The sequence below is a fragment of the Ochotona princeps genome, chromosome 9 (genome assembly GCF_030435755.1).
Source record: "Ochotona princeps isolate mOchPri1 chromosome 9, mOchPri1.hap1, whole genome shotgun sequence".
NCBI lineage: Eukaryota > Metazoa > Chordata > Mammalia > Lagomorpha > Ochotonidae > Ochotona > Ochotona princeps.
In genome coordinates this window covers 35,764,453-35,784,543 of record NC_080840.1, presented here as the reverse complement: position 1 = coordinate 35,784,543, position 20,091 = coordinate 35,764,453, and the positions used below count along the sequence as shown (strand labels likewise).

Here is a 20,091-nt window from a genome sequence, read left to right as displayed (position 1 = left end):
ATGCTTCTTGGCTGTAAGTCAAAAGGTTACATACTTTTAGTCTAACTCCTTCTACTTATCCTCAAGCTACTTTTCTCGCTTCATTCCTGACGCTTAGCATCACTGTGGACAATTCTGAATATCTGAGCCTCAAGTAAACCAGCTCTTGTTTCCTGAGTTTGCTAAATTTCTAGCTCTCTCCTTAATGGTTCAAACAAGAATCAAGTTACTAGGAATTTGTATAGGAAGTCCACCAGTGTGTATACCCAAGTATCCAGAAATTGATTTCCAGGGCTGATCTTGTGGCTCAGCAAGTGAAGCCCCACCACTTGTGAGGCTAAGCATTCCATACTGCAATGCTACCATAATCATTCAGGGAATGAACCAGCAGATGGAAGAGCTCTTTCCTCTCTGTGTCCCTCCTTCTCTGTTTTGCTTTTTTGAATGAATGAATGAGTGAATAAATAAATAAATAACTCTTTAAAACATTTCAAATATCAACTGAAACATGAAGCATTTGTTTAAAAACACATTAATTTACTTATATGTATATTTGCTAATGCTACAAAATTACATTTTAACATTCACCAAAAACTAAAGAGTTTTTAAGAATTTGTTGAAGTCCTGTATTGAGGCTCTGGCAATCTCTTTACAAAATATTTCATCAGGAATAGATACTAATTTGTCCAAAGAGATATAGTTAGGTTTTGCTGGATCATACTGAGCTCTTCCTAAATAGGCAAGAAACAAATGTCTTTCTTTGACTTTAAACAACTTTGTATTAAATACCTAGAAAAGAAAAAAAAAAGTTATTTAAAAAATTATTGCACACTGAATGATAAAAAACTAAAGCAGTTACCTACCTAAATATTTTAGTACCTAAACAGAAACAAAGTATTGATTACATGCTCAGTAAACATGATAAATGCCACAGGGTTTGAAGTCAAGAACCTAAGAAATTCATGATGAAAAGGGGATTTAAAACAGGGTAGAATGTGTAAGAAAAGCAAATCCTCAGGTCTTTCCCCAAAACTAGACCATAAGAAATTGTAAAAGTAGGACCCAAAAGTGATTTTTTTAAACAAGTCTCCAGATGATTCTAATGGCTTCTAAGTTAGAGAAAGAATGTTCTAGATCAAGATCTATGTCATTGAAAAAACTGGCTTTAAGATTTCATTCTAGAGTACTCTCTTTGTTGTTCACAGCCTGCTGCTCCCCAAAGAGAATAAAAAATGAAATAAATATTACCTCTTTGGTCAGCAGTTAGGGGAAAGTATGTTTTATTTGTGTGGATTAAAACTCCTAAGAAGTCTACTGACTGGCACCAACTTAAAAAAAGAACTGGTAATAGGCAATGTCCTTATAACCTGCTCCAGAAAAGAAGGGGGAGCTGGGAAACGTCGCTGCACCCGCCCAAGGACCCTGAAACCAGAGAGATCTGGGAGACCACTCCCATTCTTCCTTTGGCTATCTGTATTAGACACACTGGAAAATCTGGTCTCAGAGCACAAAATCTTACATGTCTTTTCCTGCTTTTACATGTAAAGGAAATAATAGATAGCTTGGAAAGAACACCGTGAGAAACAAGTACTTTGAAATAGTGACCCCCAAAAAGTAGGGGGTGCTGAGTCAAAATGCGACTAGTGGGCCTGACATGGTAGCCTAATAGCTAAAGTCCTTGCCTTGCTTGCACCGGAATCCATTATGGGCACCAATTTGGATTCAAGCTGGTCCACTTCCCTTCCAACACCCTGCTTGTGGCCTGAGAAAGCAGTACAGGATGGCTCAAAGCCTTGGGACCCTGTACCCACATGGGAGACCAGGAAGAGGCTCCTGGCTTTGGATGGGCTCAGCTCCAGCTGTTGTGGCCACATGGGGAGTGAACCAACAGACTGAAGATCTTTCTCTCTCTTTCCCTCTCTCTGTAAATCTGCCTTTCAATAAAAATAAATAAATCTAAAGAACAACAAAAAGAGAGAGATGTGGCTGGTTTGTCTTTGGACAAACCATCTTTGGATAAAACATTTTTCTGTCTCCGTCAAAGCAAATTAAATGCTATTCTATCTCTCTTTGGTAACTCCCATGACCATATTACCACTGCTAGTGAAGCTTTTAGGTGTTTTCTTGAAGTATGATTCCTATGCAGTGACTCTTGGCTGAAAAAAATACCAAATAACATAGACAAAATCACAAATGAATGCAAAGTTCCCAAACTTCTTCAATTCCTAAATATTTTGAAACATTTCTACAGCTCTGAGCATTTTTCAGTAGCGCGTGACTTTATTATAAGCTGTGTGCTTTTTCAAGTCCAAAGATTACAGCTTACAGTTTACAGACTACAGTTTTTTCTTTTCTTTTTTAAGGAGGAAAGGGGCTTGTGGACTCTCAGGGGCCACTCTGCCATCGTCACCAAAATTTCATCCTGTGAACACACCTTTAAATTCTCAAGGATTAAAAATAAACAGACCTCCATGTCACCCCCTAGCCTGAGCAAGTAGGATCTTTTACTCTACAGAAGTAAACTAAATAAAAAATAAAAAATTTTAAAGAGAGAAAAGAACCACTAGACCAAATGCCTGCCCCTAAACTTACCTTTTAATTCCATTTCCCCCAAATTTCTGAAGAACACTTGTGCGCTGAACCCACTCACAAAAGAGGTAAATGAGCATCACTATATGTGAAGGAACACGAGTTGTATTAAGGTTATATATATATATTTGCTCATGTTCACAAAAATAGGAACATATCAGCAAATAGAGTACTTCAGTGAAACTCTACCTGCCAGTCATCCAGTAGTACTTACTTAGTACTTATTCACATGGCAAGCTGGAATGAATGATAATTTTGATGAAATCTGATCATTCAAGTTGTTCAACAAATACTTAAGTGCCAGGGATAGTTGTAAGCACTGCAGACTTGGCAGTGTTCAAAGAGTTAGTATTCTTGTGAACAGCAGGTAATATAACTCATATAAGGTAAAGACCACCAAGGTGATTAGTTTAGCAAATACATAGCTTCGGTATAATGCCAAACTGGAACCATTCTATGCCTTAACAGGCAATCATTACTCTGGCTTGAGAATCCATGGATTTAGACAGACTGTGAATAAAATGTATGGGAACAGTGAAAGAACCTTCATGGGGAGTGAAATATTTTAAATTAAAAAAGAGAGGCTATGTTAGATCTGGGCTGCTTGAACCTAACAAGCCAGACAAGCAGGGGGCAGGAACTACAGGGTCACTGATTCATCACGTTTTTGTTCATCAGAAGTGGTAGATGTGTGTCCTGGAAGGGCACTGCCCCTGGAGGGCAGGTCTGCAGGTGGGGAATGGGGCTCTCCCAGACAGCTGCGAGCTGTATTACCTGTGGGAACTTGACAATGAGGTGGTGAGGAATGTTCATCACATTGTGCACATAATCGAAAGTCTCGGTAAGTTTCCTCTTATTGGCAGTTAACATCTTTGGGATTCTGGTGATCATGTGTTGAATTTCGTTATGTTTAAAACCAAATTCAAGACGATAAACCTAAAAGAAAGGAAATTTCCTAAGTCATGAACACACTTACTTTGGTTTTACGCCAGAGGGTATATTGATCATTTCATAATTTAAAATAATGACATTTAAAAATCTGGAGACAGCCACCTCAACGGCCCAGCTTCCTGTTTCTGGGGTGAATTCCAAACCCTTTTGTTGAGAATGAGCTTCCTACAGCAAGAGGATCGTGGTGCTGACCATTGGAACACTAGTGGACAAGGGAGGGCGAGTTGCTTAATAATTTTCAAATGTCTTTTGAGAATCTGTTCCCTAGTACACTCACAAGCATATTCCCTGAAAAATTTCATGTCAGATCCCATGTGGAGATGATATAACCAAAAACCCGAGCACGGATGAGGCCCTTTATACGTTTTCCTTATAGCCTATGCTCCCTCACTAAGCTGCTGATCTGACCACTGGTGAATTTTAACCCCCACAGGACTCTAGGCTCCAACAGGGCAGGGACCGTCTCAACAGAGCGCTCGGGTAGTTGCTCATAAGGATCCTTGCATGACCCTAATCCACTTCAGTGCCTCGGTAAATGAGCCTTACACAATGATTTCAAAGAGTCATGTGCCATTTACCAAAATGCAGTCAGTGACAGATGGTATATACATTGATGGCTAAACTACAGTCCAGGTGTGTAGTAGGCTATAACCACCTGGCCTGTGATGTTCATGTAACAATCCAAGGACTGATTCATGACTCCACCTCTTTTTTTTTTTTTTAAGATTTCTTTATTTTTATTGGAAAGTCAGATATACAGAGAGGAAGATCCTCCATCCGTCCGATGATTCACTCCCCAATGACCGCAATGGCCTATGCTGTGCCGATCCAAAGCCAGGAGCCAGGAACTTCCTCAGGGTCTCCCACGCGGGTGCAAGATCCCAAGACTTTGGGCCATCCTCAACTGCTTTCCCAGGCCACAAGCAGGGAGCTAGATGGGAAGAGGGGCTGCCGGGTATAGAACTGGCACCCTTATGGGATCCCGGCGTGGGCAAGATGAAGACTTTAGTTGCTAGGCCACCACGTTGGGCCCATGACTCCACTTCTACAGCATTATATACTAACCAATTAGTTGTTTTCAGCTTTATACTAACAAGGAAGGACAGTGAAGTGTTGGATGTACAGAGAGTTGGCATCAGTGCTAAGGAGAGCGATCTGCTGGCTGCCACTCCCCACTCCAAAGTCATCTGGGTCCACCCTCCTCTAATTGCTAAGATACAGATCTTTACACTGGCAAGAGAAGCAGCTGCCACAAGCCACTCGTGTGCTTATGTAATAAGGCCAGGGTTATGATTAGCAGCATCAACAAGGTGGTTTGCTCATATTACACCACCTTGTCAACGCGAGAGAAGCTCCTTAACTGAAATACACTACTTGTTAATGTTTGCTATATCATTTCAATTTCTCTATTTTTTTGAAAAAATTTCTTTTAAAATCTAGTTTTCTTTAAGATGATGGCATCTGCAGAAGAAAGAAAGAAGTTGATCTGGCAAAATCTCGAAGTTCCCCTACCTTCATATTTTCTTTCACAGGCTCCAGACTCCCTGTGAGTAGCCTTGGGAGACGAACTACCAGCTCTCTTGTCTGTTACATAAACAAAACAAATTATTATTACTATTTGTGCATACTTAATTACTTTGGAAAACTAAGAGAACACAGTTAAAATTTGAACATATGAGAAATGATACTAATCTCAGGTATACAGAAATTTAGTGCACACACTGTTTGAGGAAGAAAGAGATTGAAAACAAAATCCAAGGAACCAGTTTGCTGGAATGTTATAAAATGAACCCTTTATGTTTAACCTAACAGGTAACTCCTTTATGTATGGAAAATGCCTTAACTTTATTGGGCTTATACAGGCTGGCATCTGATAACAAGATATATCACAGTTACTAATTGTACATGACATGAAAATGTTCAAATTTCCCCTTTACCTTCTTGACACTCAGTTCAAGTTCTTTCTGAAAAAATCCCAATCTGTTATCCAGTCGTTCCACTGAAAAACTCAGTAAAAATGGTGCATTTCTGACCATTTGTGCAATATCTGCCTTAGTGAAATTTTTTGACTGAAGATAGGCCACTCTAGAGGAATAAAGACACATAAATGATGAACATGTACTACCATCGTGTTACTCTTGAAAATGACAACTGTTTTTAAACAGACCCCCATACAAAAACAAGGGGTGTTAATACAAATATATTGTAATAATGGCCTACATATGGTTAAAACATTTACTCAACTGTAGGATGGTGTCCATTTATGCCTGAAAACAGAACATAATTTTAAAACATAATAATAGATATATTCCTTACCAGATAATTTTAATTTATTATCTGGTAGGAAAAAAATGAAATGGCTTCTGTTTAAGTTTTTAATTTGTTTGCTTTTGTTAACAATGGCCAAAATACAAACTGGGAAAATAAAGGATTCAGAACTGTTTTTACAAGGAAAGAAACTTTAGGTTCTTTCCATGATTCTAGGAAGGTTTAGTTATATCAGTACATTTGTTAGCTATTTCCCTAAGTAATTTTTTAAAGAGATTTGTTTGTTGATTTTTTTTTGTTGGAAAGTTAGATTTACAGAGAAGGAGACAGAGGGAAAGATCTTCCATCCACTGGCTCACTCCCCAAATGGCTGTAACGGCTCGGCAACAGCTGAGCTGATCTGAAGCCAGGAACCAGGAGCTTCTTCTGGGTCTCCCATACGGGTGCAGGGTCCCAAGGCCTTGGGCCATTCTCAACTGCTTTCCCAGGCCACAAGCAGGGAGTTAAAAGTGAAGCGGTGCAGTCAGGATCTGAACTCGCTCCCATATGGGATGAATGCACATGCAAGGCGAGGATCTTAGCCATTAGGCTACTGTGTCAGGCCCAGTAATTTATTTTTAAGATTTTTATTTTATTTTTATTGGAAAGGCAGACATACAGAGAGGAGGGGAGACAGAGAGGAATATCCTCCGTGTGATGGTTCACACCCCAAGCGGACACAACAGCTGGAGCTGAGCCGGAACAAATCCAGGAGCCAAGAGCCTCCTCCAGGTCTCCCACGTGGGTGCAGGTCCCAAGGCTTTGGGCCATTCTCTGCTGCTTTCACGTGCCACAAGCAGGGAGCTGGATGGGAAGTGGGGTTTCTGGGATTAGAATCGGCACCCATATGGGATCCCGGCGCGTTCAAGACGAGGACCTCAGCTGCAAGGTTATAATGCCGGGCCCAGGCCCAGTTAATTTTTATAACAGTCTTTTAAACTGTATTTTATCAACAACTGAGAAATTCTCCTAAGTTTCAGGCAACCAAAATAGGGCAGTAAAACACAAGTTAATAACTGTGTTAGATCACAACCTAATTATCACCTGAGTAATTAATGATAAAACAGATTTGTACCCAAGCATGCCTGCAACTAAAGTTTATGATATGTCTACTTTGCTCCAGAGTTTGCATTACTCCTTTCAAGAAGTTCATTAAGGTCAGAAGAAGAAAACTTACCTACGTAAAAATATGACAAAAAAGTACTCTGAACAAAGTCAAAGGATGAGTGACCATCTGCAAAGTCTGTGTGTAACATGTCTCAGAGGAAGAACTAATTTGCTTATAGTCTTACGAAAGAATGCTCTTAAAAATTTATTAAAAAGTGTGCAGTTAAAAAGACAGCCAAAAGCACAAGATTTTCAAAAATGAAGATGAAAATAGAAATCCAGCATAAAAACTTGTTCTAAATAGCATTTAATATTCATGTCTATATGTTTTGTTGTTCACAGCCATGTTGCATCAATATTTTTCTTTTTTTAAAATTTTTTTGAAAAGATTTACTTATTTCTTTATTACAAAGTCAGATATACAGAGAGGAGGAGAGATAGAGAGGAAGATCTTCCGTCTGATGATTCACTCCCCAAGTGGCCGCAACGGCTGGTGATGTGCCAATCCAAAGCCAGGAGCCAGGAACTTCCTATAGGTCTCCCACGCGGGTGCAGGGTCCCAAGGCCTTGGGCTGTCCTCCACTGCTTTCCCAGGCCACAAGCACGGAGCTGGATGGGAAGTGGAGCAGCTGGGATTAGAACCAGTGCCCATATGGGATCCCGGCGTGTTCAAGGCGAGGACTTTAGCTAATAGGCCACCGTGCTGGGCCCAATATTTTTCTTTTTAAAATTTCTTTATTTGAAAGGCAGAGAGAGAAAACAGACAGAGATATTTTTTGTCCACTACTTCACTCTGCAAATGCCCACAATAATCAGCTATGAAGTGAACCATTATCGCTGCCTCCCAGGCCTGCACTAGCAGGAAGCTGGAGTCAGGAGCTGCAGTGGAGCTCCAGCTCAGGCACTGTTGCTAGGCAATGTGAGTGTCCCAACAGTGTTAAATGCAAAATCTCATGTCATGAACACCGATTTTTATTAGTTTTCTGCTATTTCAAACAAAAGGTATTTTATTATGACGGTTCAAGAAATTACAAAGCTCTGTGAACTAACAAGGCTCGGCATCTCTGCTAAGAACAGCTTGAGTATGGTTAGGCATTGGGTGCTGACATTAGGGGCTGGCTCAGCAGCAGACTACTAGAGTAACTTGTTATAAAAGATGGGAACCTAAGGCAGAAAGTTCACAGTAAAGGTTAAAAAAGTGCACTGACCGATTTGAGATGTGCGGGTGATGATGGGTTCAGAATGCTAGGATGCAGACTTGATCTGCTATTCTCCAGGTCAAAGAGCATTCACACCCCACAGACCAGCATTACCTCACTGTACTCAGACTCAGTTATCTTCTAACTATTGGAAGAAGGACTAAGATGTTTGTGAATGTGCTTTTTTTTAAAAAAAGATTTATTTATTTTTTTATTGCAAAGTCAGATATACAGAGAGGAGGAGAGACAGAGAGGAAGATCTTCCATCCGATGTTTCACTCCCCAAGTGACTGCAACGGCCTGTGTTGTGCCGATCCAAAGCCAGGAGCCAGGAATCTCCTCCAGGTCTCCCACACGGGTTCAGGGTCCCAAGGCTGTCCTCGACTGCTTTCCCAGGCCACAAGCAGGGAGCTGGATGGAAAGCAGAGCTGCCAGGATTAGAACCGGTGCCAGTATGGGATCCCGGCGTGTTCAAGGTGAGGACTTCAACCGCTAGGCCACTGCACCAGGACCAATGTGCTTTATAAAGAAGGAAAAAGTTCCAAAGATCAGGCTTTTCCTAACTTTAAGTCCTCTCCTAGATAATCTATTTGTTAATGGCTTTTTTTTTTCGAAAGAAAAAAACTTGCTCTGGTTTGTACTGCAGAGAAACCTTTAAATACTGACTCAGCAGTAAGCTGAAACATGAATGAAAGAAGAAAGGCATTAACAAGCGCAAACCACATTCTTGCTCACTATCTCAGGAGGTCCAGGTCAATCAACTAACACATGTGTTTCCCCCATGACCACTTGGTAGACTCTGTGTGAGCCATCCCCAACGCCCTGAATACCTGGTCTTCAGATTTTCAAGGTCTTCAGAGAAAATCGCATAGTTTTTTGTGATGAATCCTCCCAGCTGGTTGTCTTCTACACCCACATCCTTCAGAAACAGCAGTACTGGTGTAATGTCTTTCTCAAAATCCAGTCTCAGAAGGAGACTGGCTGCATCTGGATGTTTCTCTATTTTGGACAAATCCACTCCTGTAACAAATGATAAATGCTGGAAGACAATGTCTTAACTCAGCCGTTAAAGTTCTCACACATAAACACAAGAAATTACTGGAGATGAATGACCTATCAAAAGGAGAAAAGAGACCAATAGGTATTTTTTAGTGTTTTGAAATGGGTTGCAGAAAGAAAAACAAAACGAAATTGTTGTTATTTGTTTCAAAGCTAAGTGTAGAAGGAAACAGCACTTGGTGCTAAATTTCTCCTCAAAGATGAATTCATTGCCTTCCAAATAAATGAATAAAGTTTTAAAAAAATATACTGGGATACTTTCGAACCAAACTACAATTTCTCAATGTTATGGAAAAGTTAATTCCAAATATACTAAGATTCTAAATGTATATTCACTATGCTAGAAAAAAAGCCAGAATTTTAAAAATAGTATAGGTTTAGCTCTGGAAAGACATAAAACCAATGTATGGTTTCCCATATAACATAAATATACACAAGTATTTATGTTCCTGGAAAAAGAGAATTAAAAGATGAAATTTCTAGAAAACCTTTGAAACTCCCTCCCATCTTGGCAAGAAAGCTTGGGAAACTCTCAACAAACTGGTAACAGTGGCTACCACTGGGATGCGAAACGGGAGTGGAGACAAGAAAACGGACCTTTCCCTTCAAACAGCTGTACTTCTAACTAGATATGGTCCTCTTGCAATGTCAAAATTAGACAAATACAACCAATTATTAAATGGGTGAATAATTAAGATGGAAACTAGTTCCAAAAAAAAATCTGAGTGAACGGGGGAGCATGTACTTTGAAAGCACGTACAGGGCCCAGACTCCCCATGTGACTACATATGACAGCTCATGAGCAGAAGGGCCTTACTCGGCAGGAGCGCTCACACCCCGCCAGTGCGCCAAAGGAAAGGCCTGAGGAGCTAGTTTTCCCCAGCAACGGGAGGGCAAAATCTCATCAAGAGAGCTCACTGCTCCAAGTACAAAGCACTGGGGCTTGCTCACCATTTCATTAACTTGAACAGTCACTGAATGCCTGCTGTGGGCCCAGCACTTCTGCTAGGGAGCAGGGATGTAAAAATGAATAATATATGGTCGGGCCCGGCGGCGTGGCCTAGCGGCTTAAGTCCTCGCCTTGAACGCCCCGGGATCCCATATGGGCGCCAGTTCTGATCCCAGCAGCTCCACTTCCCATCCAGCTCCCTGCTTGTGGCCTGGGAAAGCAGCAGAGGACGGCCCAAAGCTTTGGGACCCTGCACCCGCGTGGGAGACCTGGAAGAGGTTCCTGGTTTCCGGCATCGGATCGGCGCGCACAGGTCCGTTGCGGCTCACTTGGGGAGTGAAACATCGGACGGAAGATCTTCCTCTCTGTCTCTCCTCCTCTGTATATCTGACTTTGTAATAAAGTGAATAAATCTTAAAAAAAAAACATATGGTCTAACCTGTCTGTGATCGATAGTTGGCCTTTATCTCATCAGGTTAATAACTACAAAGACCACCATTGTGTTTCATTATGGTTACACAGAGTTGATCAGTCAAGGTCTGGGAGGCAACAGAACCTGCCGTAGAAAAGTTCAGAATGAGAAGAATTTTATTGAAGGGACTCAACATGGTGGCATGAGCAGAATGGTAAAACAGGGGCTCTGAAAGCACTAGGAGACCACAGAGGGTAAGTGCTACCACGACGAGACAGGACCAGAGGGAGCTGGAAGCTATTAAGGCTGACTAGGAAGAGCCGTTGTCATGGAGCGAGCATTTACAGAGCTCAGACATGGCAGGGAACAGGAAAAATACCCCTACCTGGCACCTCTGTCCTCTGAGTTACTGGTGCCTCCCACTGGCTGGAGCTGCTCAGAAGTCAGCTGTTGGGGGAGCGCTAGTGCATAGGGGACTGGTCTCCAGAACACAGAGCAGAGACAGAAAACCAACATGCAAAGCAAACTGGGAAGAAAAGGACCAGGGTACTCAAAAACAGTGACTCCCAAAACAGGCATGCTTTCTCTAAAATACTGTCTAAAAAATAATGTTAAATTTATTTGCGAGGCAGACAGAGCTCTTGCCTCTGTGAAGCCAAGAGCTGGGAACTCAAGCTGGGTCTCTCTCGTGGATTGTTGAGCCATCACCTGCTACCTCCCAAGGCATGCATTAGTAGACAGCTGGCATCAGAAGCAGAGGCAGGGCTTGAACCCAGACACTCTGATTGCAGATGTACATGTCCCAAGAGGTGTCCTAACCACTGCTGTGCTCAAGCCTGCCCCAATATTTAAGTCACCCCTAAAACATCTGCTGAAGTATCAGCACATTGAAGAAGGAAGGGCTGAACAGAGCCACAGCTGTAAGTGCACTGTGAGTGGGAACTATGTGTTAAGGTTACCTTGTCTCACCCGCAGTGCCTGCCAGCCTAGGAAAGCTGTTCTTTAAGGAGGACTGGCTCACCTTCTTAAAGCAGACATGTTGAACTCACAGAACATGTTTTTAAAATGCCATGTGTTTATGGGTTTTGGCTGATGTTTTGATACATGAGTAGCTATACACATACACAAACTAAATCATGCTATCTGTCATTTCACATGATCACCAGATAGCTGACGTTACAAATATTAATCATTTGCTCTTGGTAAATTTTTAAGATTTACCTGTTTTTATTAGAAAGACGGATATACAGAGAAGAGGAGAGACGGAGATTAAGATTCATTTCCCCAAGTGACTGCAATGGGGAGAGCTAAGCTGATCTGAAGCCGGAAGCCTGGAGTTTTTTTCTGGGTCTCCCAAGTGGGTGCACGGTCTCAAGGCTTTGGGCCATCCTCGACAGCTTTTTCAGGCCACGAGCAAGGAGTTGGATGGGGAGCAAGGCTGCTGGAATTAGAACTGGCACCCATATGGGACCCTGGCGCAATCAAGGTGAGGACTTTAGCCGCTAGGCTACCACGCCAGGCCCACTCTTGGCAATTTTCAAGCATATGGTCCATTAATGTTACTCTGGTCACCAATATGCACAGTAATATACAGAATTTACTCTTTCTGCCTAATCTTCCCCTTCTCCCTAACCCCAGGTGACCACCATTCTACTCTCTGCTTTTATGTGTTTGTACTATCATTAGTGCTACCATGAAGTGAGCAAGGAATGAAGTGAGGGCCCAGAATTGGAAGACTACCAAACTGTGAGGCTCCAGCAATCTATTCAGATACAAAGCAGGATTCAAAGGGAGTGACTATAGAGAAGCAGATAGATTTCAGAGACACAGGAAAGGCCAAATCTACAGGACAAGGTGGAAATTAGATGGAAGGAGTGAGAGAAAAAGCATGAATTGAGACTAACCCTTAATGGTTTCCAGCAGAACTGAGGCTTTCCTCTGAAAAACAAAAAACAAAAACAAATCCATTCTCACCCCTAAATCTGTAGAATTAAAAACAAACGCTTTCAATTAAACAAGATTTATCTATGTCCTTAAAATACAATACAACAAATACAAGAGTGCTAACAAACTAATCAAAGAGCAGAGACTGAAATGCTTACAAATCAAGATTCTGACAGCAGTATGCTGATGGGGACAGGATCAGCATTCCTCATCTGAAAGCCTGAGATCTGAACTTCTGAAGCACCAAATCAGTGCTCAAAAAGTTTTGAATTTCAGGGGTCCGGAATGAATGGTCCAGTGCTAAATCCTTGCCTTGTACGTCCAGGATCCTGTATGGGCATTAGTTCAAGTTACGGTTGTTCCACTCCCCATCCAGCCTGTGGCCTGGGAAAGCAGTGGACAGTGCAAAGCTTTGGGACCCTGCATCTGCACGGGTGACCCAGAGGAAGCTCCTGGCTCCTGGCTCAGCTCCAGACGTTGCGAACACTTGGGGAGTGAACAGCAGATGGAAGATCTTTCTCTCAGTCTCTCTTTCTCTTTGTAAATCTGCCTTTCCAATAAAAATAAATAAATCTTAAAAAAAAGTTTTGAATTTCAGTGAATTTTAATTTCAGACTTTTACATTACAATGGCCAGCTGGTAAAACTGATGTAAATACATTCCAAAATCCCCCAAACTCTCTAATCCAAAACATTTTTGTTCCTGATGATTTCATATGCAGGGAAGTCAACTATGCCCCTCAAAACTCAAGCTTGGCGTCTCAGGAGATTGGAGGTGAGGCACATGCCGAATACAGGGAGACAGGACGATCAGACTCTGCTCCCTCAGCTATCCTCCTCCTCTCACTGGGTGTGGAAATCAAGGCAGACAAGCACCAAACCCAAATGTAATGGGAAAGCAAAAGGTTGCAAGAAGGTAGTAGAGTGAAAGCAGGAAGACTAAACGCAAGTTTAGAATGAGATCCTGGCTGCCTCTGAGTGTTCGGTTCCAAGCTCAGCTTCCTGGTCAATCGCTAAGATAGTTACAAAGCAGTTCCACAGGAAACAATCCAAACCACAACAGTGTACTCCAGGCGCAAGGTCAGGCCGGTGGATACAAGAAGCAGCAGTGCACCATGGAAAATGGAAGAATATCTCAGCTGATGGAACGCCAGAGAAAAAACTCATCCTGAGAAATTGCTGGAAGCTGTGGGAAAATTTAAACCCAGAAACAAAGAAACTTCATCAAATGAAAAACATGGCATTTGTGAACTCCAAAAAAATGAAATTATACAGGAAGGGAAAACAATAGCATACTCTGTATTGAGTAAGCAGCAGCATCTAGGATCACAATATAATCACTGACGAATAATTCATCTAAATACTGCAATATGGGTCCAGCTAAAGTCCTTGCCTTGAACGCGCCAGGATCCCATGAGTGCCGGTTCTAATCCTGGCAGCCCCACTTCCTAGCCATAAGCTCCCTGCTTATGGTTTGGGAAAGCAGTCGAGGACGGCCCAAAACCTTGGTACCCAGCACCAGTGTGGGAAACCCTGAAGCTCCAGGTTCCTGGCTTTGGATCGGCTCAACTTCAGCCATTGCAGTCTCTTGGGAAGTGAATCATCAGACAGAAGATCTTCCTCTCTGTCTCTCCTCCTCTGTATATTTGGCTTTGTAATAAAAATAAATAAATTAAAAAAAAAAAAAAAAGACTGGCCCCAGCACGATGGCTTAGTCGCTAAAATCCTCGACTTATGTGAGCTGGGAACCCATATGAGTGCTGGTTTCTTTCCCTGATGTTCCATTTCCAATCAAGCTCTCTGCTTGTGGCCTGGTAAAGCAGTTGAGCATGGCCCAAAGCCTTGGGACCCTACACCTGCAGTTCCTATACCCAGAAGTTCCTAGCTCCTAGTTTTAAATCAGTTCAGCTCTGGCTATTGCACCCATCTGGGGGAGTGAACCAGGAGATGGAGGATCTTTCTGTCTTTCCTTCTCTCTGTGAAATCTGCCTTTCCAATGAATATAAAATAAACCTTAAAAAAAAAGGGTATTGTGGAGGATTGCAAAAACAAACAAAAAAACCCAACCTGATGAACCATGGTAAGAAAGCCAAACATTGCATGTTCTCTCTCACATGTGGAAATAATAATAATAATAATAATAATAATAATAATAATAATAATAATAAAGGAGCTGGTATGGATGTAGAACAGTGATGACTGGATGCTGACGGGGAGACAGGCACAAAGCAGAGAGCTAGTGCTCTACAGCACAGTGGGTGACACTGAGAAGGAGTTCAAAGCTCCAAACACATGGAAATGCTATGCAGAGTATTTGATCTGTATATAAATTCTTGAAATATTATACTGTATCCCATAAAAACTTATAAATACTTATTGCCTGTTAGCCAAAACAAGTACAAAAACTTTTACGGAATGTAACAAAAAAAAGTTAAAATTTGAAACCAAACTGATGAAATAAGCAATAGTGCTGTAAACAACTGCTTGAAAAAGTGAAGTTGAACTCAAATATAGAGCAACATAAGTAAGTATGTATGGGGATGGGACGGAGCTCGGGAAGCATAAAGGCAGGACACTGCAGTCTTTCACTCGAAGTCTGCACAATATTGGATTTTTGCTCATGTGCATGTACTACTTTGAAAAAAAATGAAAACTTTAGAAAGATGAAAATTCAAATGAAGAGTACACTTAAGAAGTATCTGCCAGCTGTTCAGACTCACCCAGAAGCACTAACTTCTGCAGGGTTTCGGAATGGTCCACATAGTCTCTAAGCGTGAATGAAGCAGGGGGCAATGCCGGGTCTGCAACAATCTGAATGGCCTCCTCTTCGGAGATGGGCTGCAGTGGGGACCATGGGGGCAAGCCATCCAGTACTTTCACATCCGCCATGAGGAAGGAAAGAGGCAAGTTAGTGTTAGAGTATCCACACTTAACACAGTTTCTGCAAAATAAGCACTTCTTCTCGTTTGTTTCACTTGCTGCATCCTGGGATCGTTTCAGAATTAAATGTTTCAGGAATCCAAAAATATTTTCAGAAGTAAAGTTAACAATAGTTTAAAAATCAAAGTGCTGTTCAAAGACATGAAATTTTTTGGTTATGTGTCAAGGTACACATATTTTTTTCCTCTGCTTGTTTACTCATCAGGTAAAATGTTGAAGATCAACTTATGCTTAAGATTGGGATTGAGTCTACACACAGCTTGTTAAGTTGGCCAAAAGAAAGGCATATTCCCGTAGCCTTTATTCCATGGATCAAACTCATCACATCCCAAAAGTCTGTGTTCTGATCTCAAGCGACTTTTGTTTCTCCCACCTGTTGTCCTTTGCTTAACGGCACGACCCTGGCACAGCTTTGGCTTTGAGGTTTGGTTTTATTCTTTAAACTCAAACATGTATGAAAGATACTTGGAGTGCAGGAACCTACCATAAGCTAAGGAATTGGACCCTCGATCTCTTGTTATTTTTCTTTTTTTCACTCCTACCACTCACTGCCTTTTCTCATTTTTTAGGGTCAGCATCTCTTCCCAGCCTTACAGTCTACTTAGCTGTCAGCTCATTTCTGAAATACTCTATTCCTATGATAGGAACACAGAAAGCATGGGGGAACTTAATGTAGTGATACAACGGTTCCGTTCACACCCCAGACGAATTTTATGTGACAGAAACCATACCGTAATACAACTAGTGAATGAAGTCTTATACAAATTAACCTTCAATCTTTTTCTCTTAGTAAAATAAATGTGCAGTACAAGCAAATGAAGATAGTTGGCACTCTTCTTTTTCTTGCCTGGTACAAGACAGGTCCTGCACCAGGCCAGCAGAGTGTATAATACGTGGCTAACCCAAATGCAGGAAGTGAGGCGAGGGCGGAGGGGATGCTGTTCCAAAAGCTCAGAATTACCTTCAGAAGACAGCTCAGAACCAAAGTCTGGTAGCTTCTGTGTCTCCTGGGACGGCTGATTGCCGGCAGGAAGCAGAGCACAGTGGGCAGAATGATTCTCTTGCCCATTTGAGTTGCTAGCCCAGGAACTATTCCACAACGAGGAAGTCCTGTGAGTCTTAAGTCCCGGGTGGAGACAGTCAGGGGACATCAGATGCCGAGAAGAAAAGCCATGCAGCAACCTTTTTCCTGGTTTGGGGAAACATTCTGTGATTTGAGCAGCAGCAGCGAAACTACTCAGTTTAACTGAATTGAACCATCTGTGTAGCTGTTGGGCTAAGAGGGCCATTTTCCTTCCCGTGGTCTACAAAGGAAAAACATAACCATCAAAAGAAATTTACTTAGTAGTCTCAGTGACAAGCCATAGGAAAGAAACTTCTGAACTGGAAAAAATAAGGATATGCCATACAATAAAAATAAGCAAAATTACTGATGTAAGACAAACATTTAAAGCAACAAAAATTGCAAATATTCAAATTGCAGTGGAACTCAATTTGAATTTAAGCATTTGTAGAAAATATGGTGTGATGCAAAATGAATGTTCTTGAAAATTGGTTTGAAGGACATTTTAGAAGCAGACTGCAGTTCAAAATAACACTGAATTATTCATATACATCTTATGGATATAAATTAGTCAAAAATAAAAGATGAAACTCATTCTTAAATGAATCATCAAAATGTAATCTCTGCTCATGGAAGATGGAACTTCTTGCTTTATCCCCAGAGCTGAACACAATTATCTCATAAGTAAAGCTGTTCTTCAAAAGGGAATTGAACAAAATCAGCTTTGTCAATTATGGCTCACTGTAGGAAACAAGAAAAAGAAAAGCCTTCAAAAGGAAAAGGTCAAAACTAACAGCAAGATGAAGAGACAGAATGAAGCGAAAGAAATAAACAGGAACCAGCAATGGATACATGTATACCTTGACTTAAAGGGCAATTGCTTTCCATATTGTTTTAGTATATGTGCTGCCGAAGCGAGCACTCCATATTGTTTTATCAGCAAAGGTTGCCATTAAAGTCCAGTAATGAATTTTATAGCCAGATCACTGTATTAGCATTATTACTGTTATTGAACACACAGCTCAAAATGAGTGAATTCTGCGGAATCCACTGTTCAGTTCAACTTTCGGCTTTGCTTTCTACATGGTGAAATTCAGTCTTGGGTCCGGCGGCGAGGCCTAGCAGCTTAACTCCTCGCCTTGAACACTCCCCGGGATCCCATATGGGTGCCGGTTCTAATCCCGGCAGCCCTGCTTGCCATCCAGTTCCCTGCTTGTGGCCTGGGAAAGCAGTTGAGGATGGCCCAAAGATTTGGGAACCTGCACCCACGTGGGAGACCCGGAAGAGGTTCCTAGTTCCCAGCTTCGGATCGGCGCAGCACCGGCCGTTGCGGTCACTTGGGGAGTAAATCATTGGATGGAAGATCTTGCTCTCTGTCTCTCCTCCTCTCTGTATATCCGACTTTCCAATAAAAATAAATAAATCTCTTAAAAAAAATAAATTCAGTCTTGTCTTGAGTCTTCAATCAAGCCAAATGCTTGCAGTCTAATCTCTGAGTTTTAAGACATTTGTTCAAAGGGACTCACCCAACTGAAAGTATGACTTTCATTCTGAGCTAATTGTAGAGGCAGTACTTAGGATCACTGGGTGGGATGGCCGGCTTTTGTTAAACCCTGGTGGGACGAAGCCCCCAAGGCTGTACATTTCCCCTCAGCAGCCACAGGGTACCATCTAGAAGTCAAGGCTGTCAGCCTTGCCACCTTGCCACACCTGTGGAAACCAGCAAGGGCTCAGCCAGGGTTCTGCGGAGGATGTAGCTCCAGTGGAATTACAGAGCACAGCTCTTCCACCAGTGGATGCCCACATGGTTTCAAGGGCTAGGACTGCATGAAGGGGAAGCCAGGAACCTGGAACTCCGTTCCGGTCTTCCATACAGAGGCCCAACACTTGGGTCCTCCTGTGTTGCCTTCTGAAAGGCATGTTAGCAGGGGAGCTGGATCAAAGTGGCACATCAACGGGTGCTCACTCGGGATGCCAGTAGTTGCAGGCAGTGGCTTAAATCACAGCTATTGCCCCCATAACAGCTTTTGTTTGTTTTGTTTTGTTTTGTTTTTGGTGAAAGTTGGATATACAGAGGAAGACGTTCCGTCCGACAATTCACTCCCCAAGTGGTCACAATGGCCGCAGCTGAGCTGATCTGAAGCCAGGAGCCCGGAGCCTCCCCTGGGTCTCTCACGTGGGTGCAGGGTTTCAAGGCTTTGGGTCATCCTTGACTGCTTTTCCAGGTCACAAGCAGGGAGCTAGGTGGGAAGTAGGGCAGCCTAGATTAGAACTGGTGCTCATATGGGATGCCAGAGTGTACAAGGTGAGGAGTTTAGCTGCTAGGCTACCATGCCAGGCCCCCCATACCTGTTTTTTAAGATTCATGGAGGACACTAAAATCACTCTTAAGGTTCCTGCCAGCTCTAGTCTTTTACACTGCCAAGCTTATCTAAGCGCATCCCATTTTAAAGCAGACTGCCCCATCCCAAATTGAGGTGGAGTCTTTGCAGACTCAGTGGGCCCTTCCACACCAGGCCGTGACACTTGGGCAATGTTTCAGACACGAGAGGCCCCTTGCGCCTACAGCTAACACGCACCCTTCCACCATTATCTGCATAATCCCTTCACCACTTCAGGGCTGTGTGTACTGCTTCACAATCAGCCTGAACTGTGGGTTCACCACAGAGGGGGTTGGGTCTCACTTCCGGACCCACGCCCCCAGCCACTCTCTGCTCTCCACCAGCCCACAGCGGTGCACCCCTCCCCTACTGGCTGCAGAGAAATGCATCCATGCCAAGTGCAGGGTTCTAACCTGGGTGGTGCACTGGCAAACGCAGATAAAAGACCTGCTACACGTTAGCAAGGGGTTCGTCTCTCAGGATTCTTTCATCTGGAAGGTTGGGGGGGGCGGAAGCTCTCCAGGTACACTGACAGTTGATCCCAATATCACACCGTATTTCCCAACCGCGAGCTTGGTCCTTGGCTAGGAATGGGAATAGGCATGGCAAGCGACTGTCTTTCGAGGCTCCAGGATTTCTATCTCACAAACCAAATCAGGAAACGAAAGGGGGGGTTAAGGTGTGGCTTCGTAATAAAGAGCCTTTCCAACAATGGTGCCGCCCTCCCTGGGCCGAGCCAGTTTTAGTTCCCCAAACCCAACTTCCTGTCGGCACGTGGGACCCGCTTCTGGCTCCTTCGCAGAGCACGCTCATCCAGCTTGTGTTTTCTTTGCATCAGCGAGGGAAAACAAAAACAAAACAAAAACATAAAACAGACCCATACACCAGCAACCAAGCGGCCTCTACGCCCTGCAATAAGGCCTGGCTTTTACGGTGGTGGGGGGCGTGGACGTGGGGACCCAAAGCCCACCGGGCGCGCCCCTCGCGCTCTCGGAGACTTCAGCTTTACCTGTGGCGCGGGGCGTGTGCGTCGGCGTGCAGTCCTGCCCAGGCTGCAGCGCTTCGCCCGGCCGAGCGCACACTCCGATCCCAGGCCCCGCACGCCGCTCGTCCGCCGCCCAGGCCCGGCGCGGCGCCGCTGCCCGGCCCACGTGAGCTGCGGCAGGAGTGGGCGACACCATCTGCCGGCCGGCGCGGAGGGGGAGACGGCAG

General features: G+C 43.1%; 1 protein-coding gene across 1 annotated transcript; it reads right to left on the bottom strand.

The window, feature by feature from the left end:
- Positions 1-499: 499 nt before the first annotated feature.
- Positions 500-20,002, bottom strand: MTERF3 (mitochondrial transcription termination factor 3). The gene is made up of 8 exons (XM_058668598.1): positions 19,889-20,002; positions 16,397-16,739; positions 15,216-15,368; positions 8,963-9,152; positions 5,457-5,604; positions 5,032-5,103; positions 3,343-3,504; positions 500-768 (listed from the first exon to the last, which is right to left on the bottom strand). Exons 2-8 carry the CDS (start codon positions 16,722-16,724, stop codon positions 574-576), a joined length of 1,248 nt encoding a protein of 415 aa, XP_058524581.1. The 5' UTR covers positions 16,725-16,739; positions 19,889-20,002; the 3' UTR covers positions 500-573.
- Between the last annotated feature and the right edge of the window lie 89 nt (positions 20,003-20,091).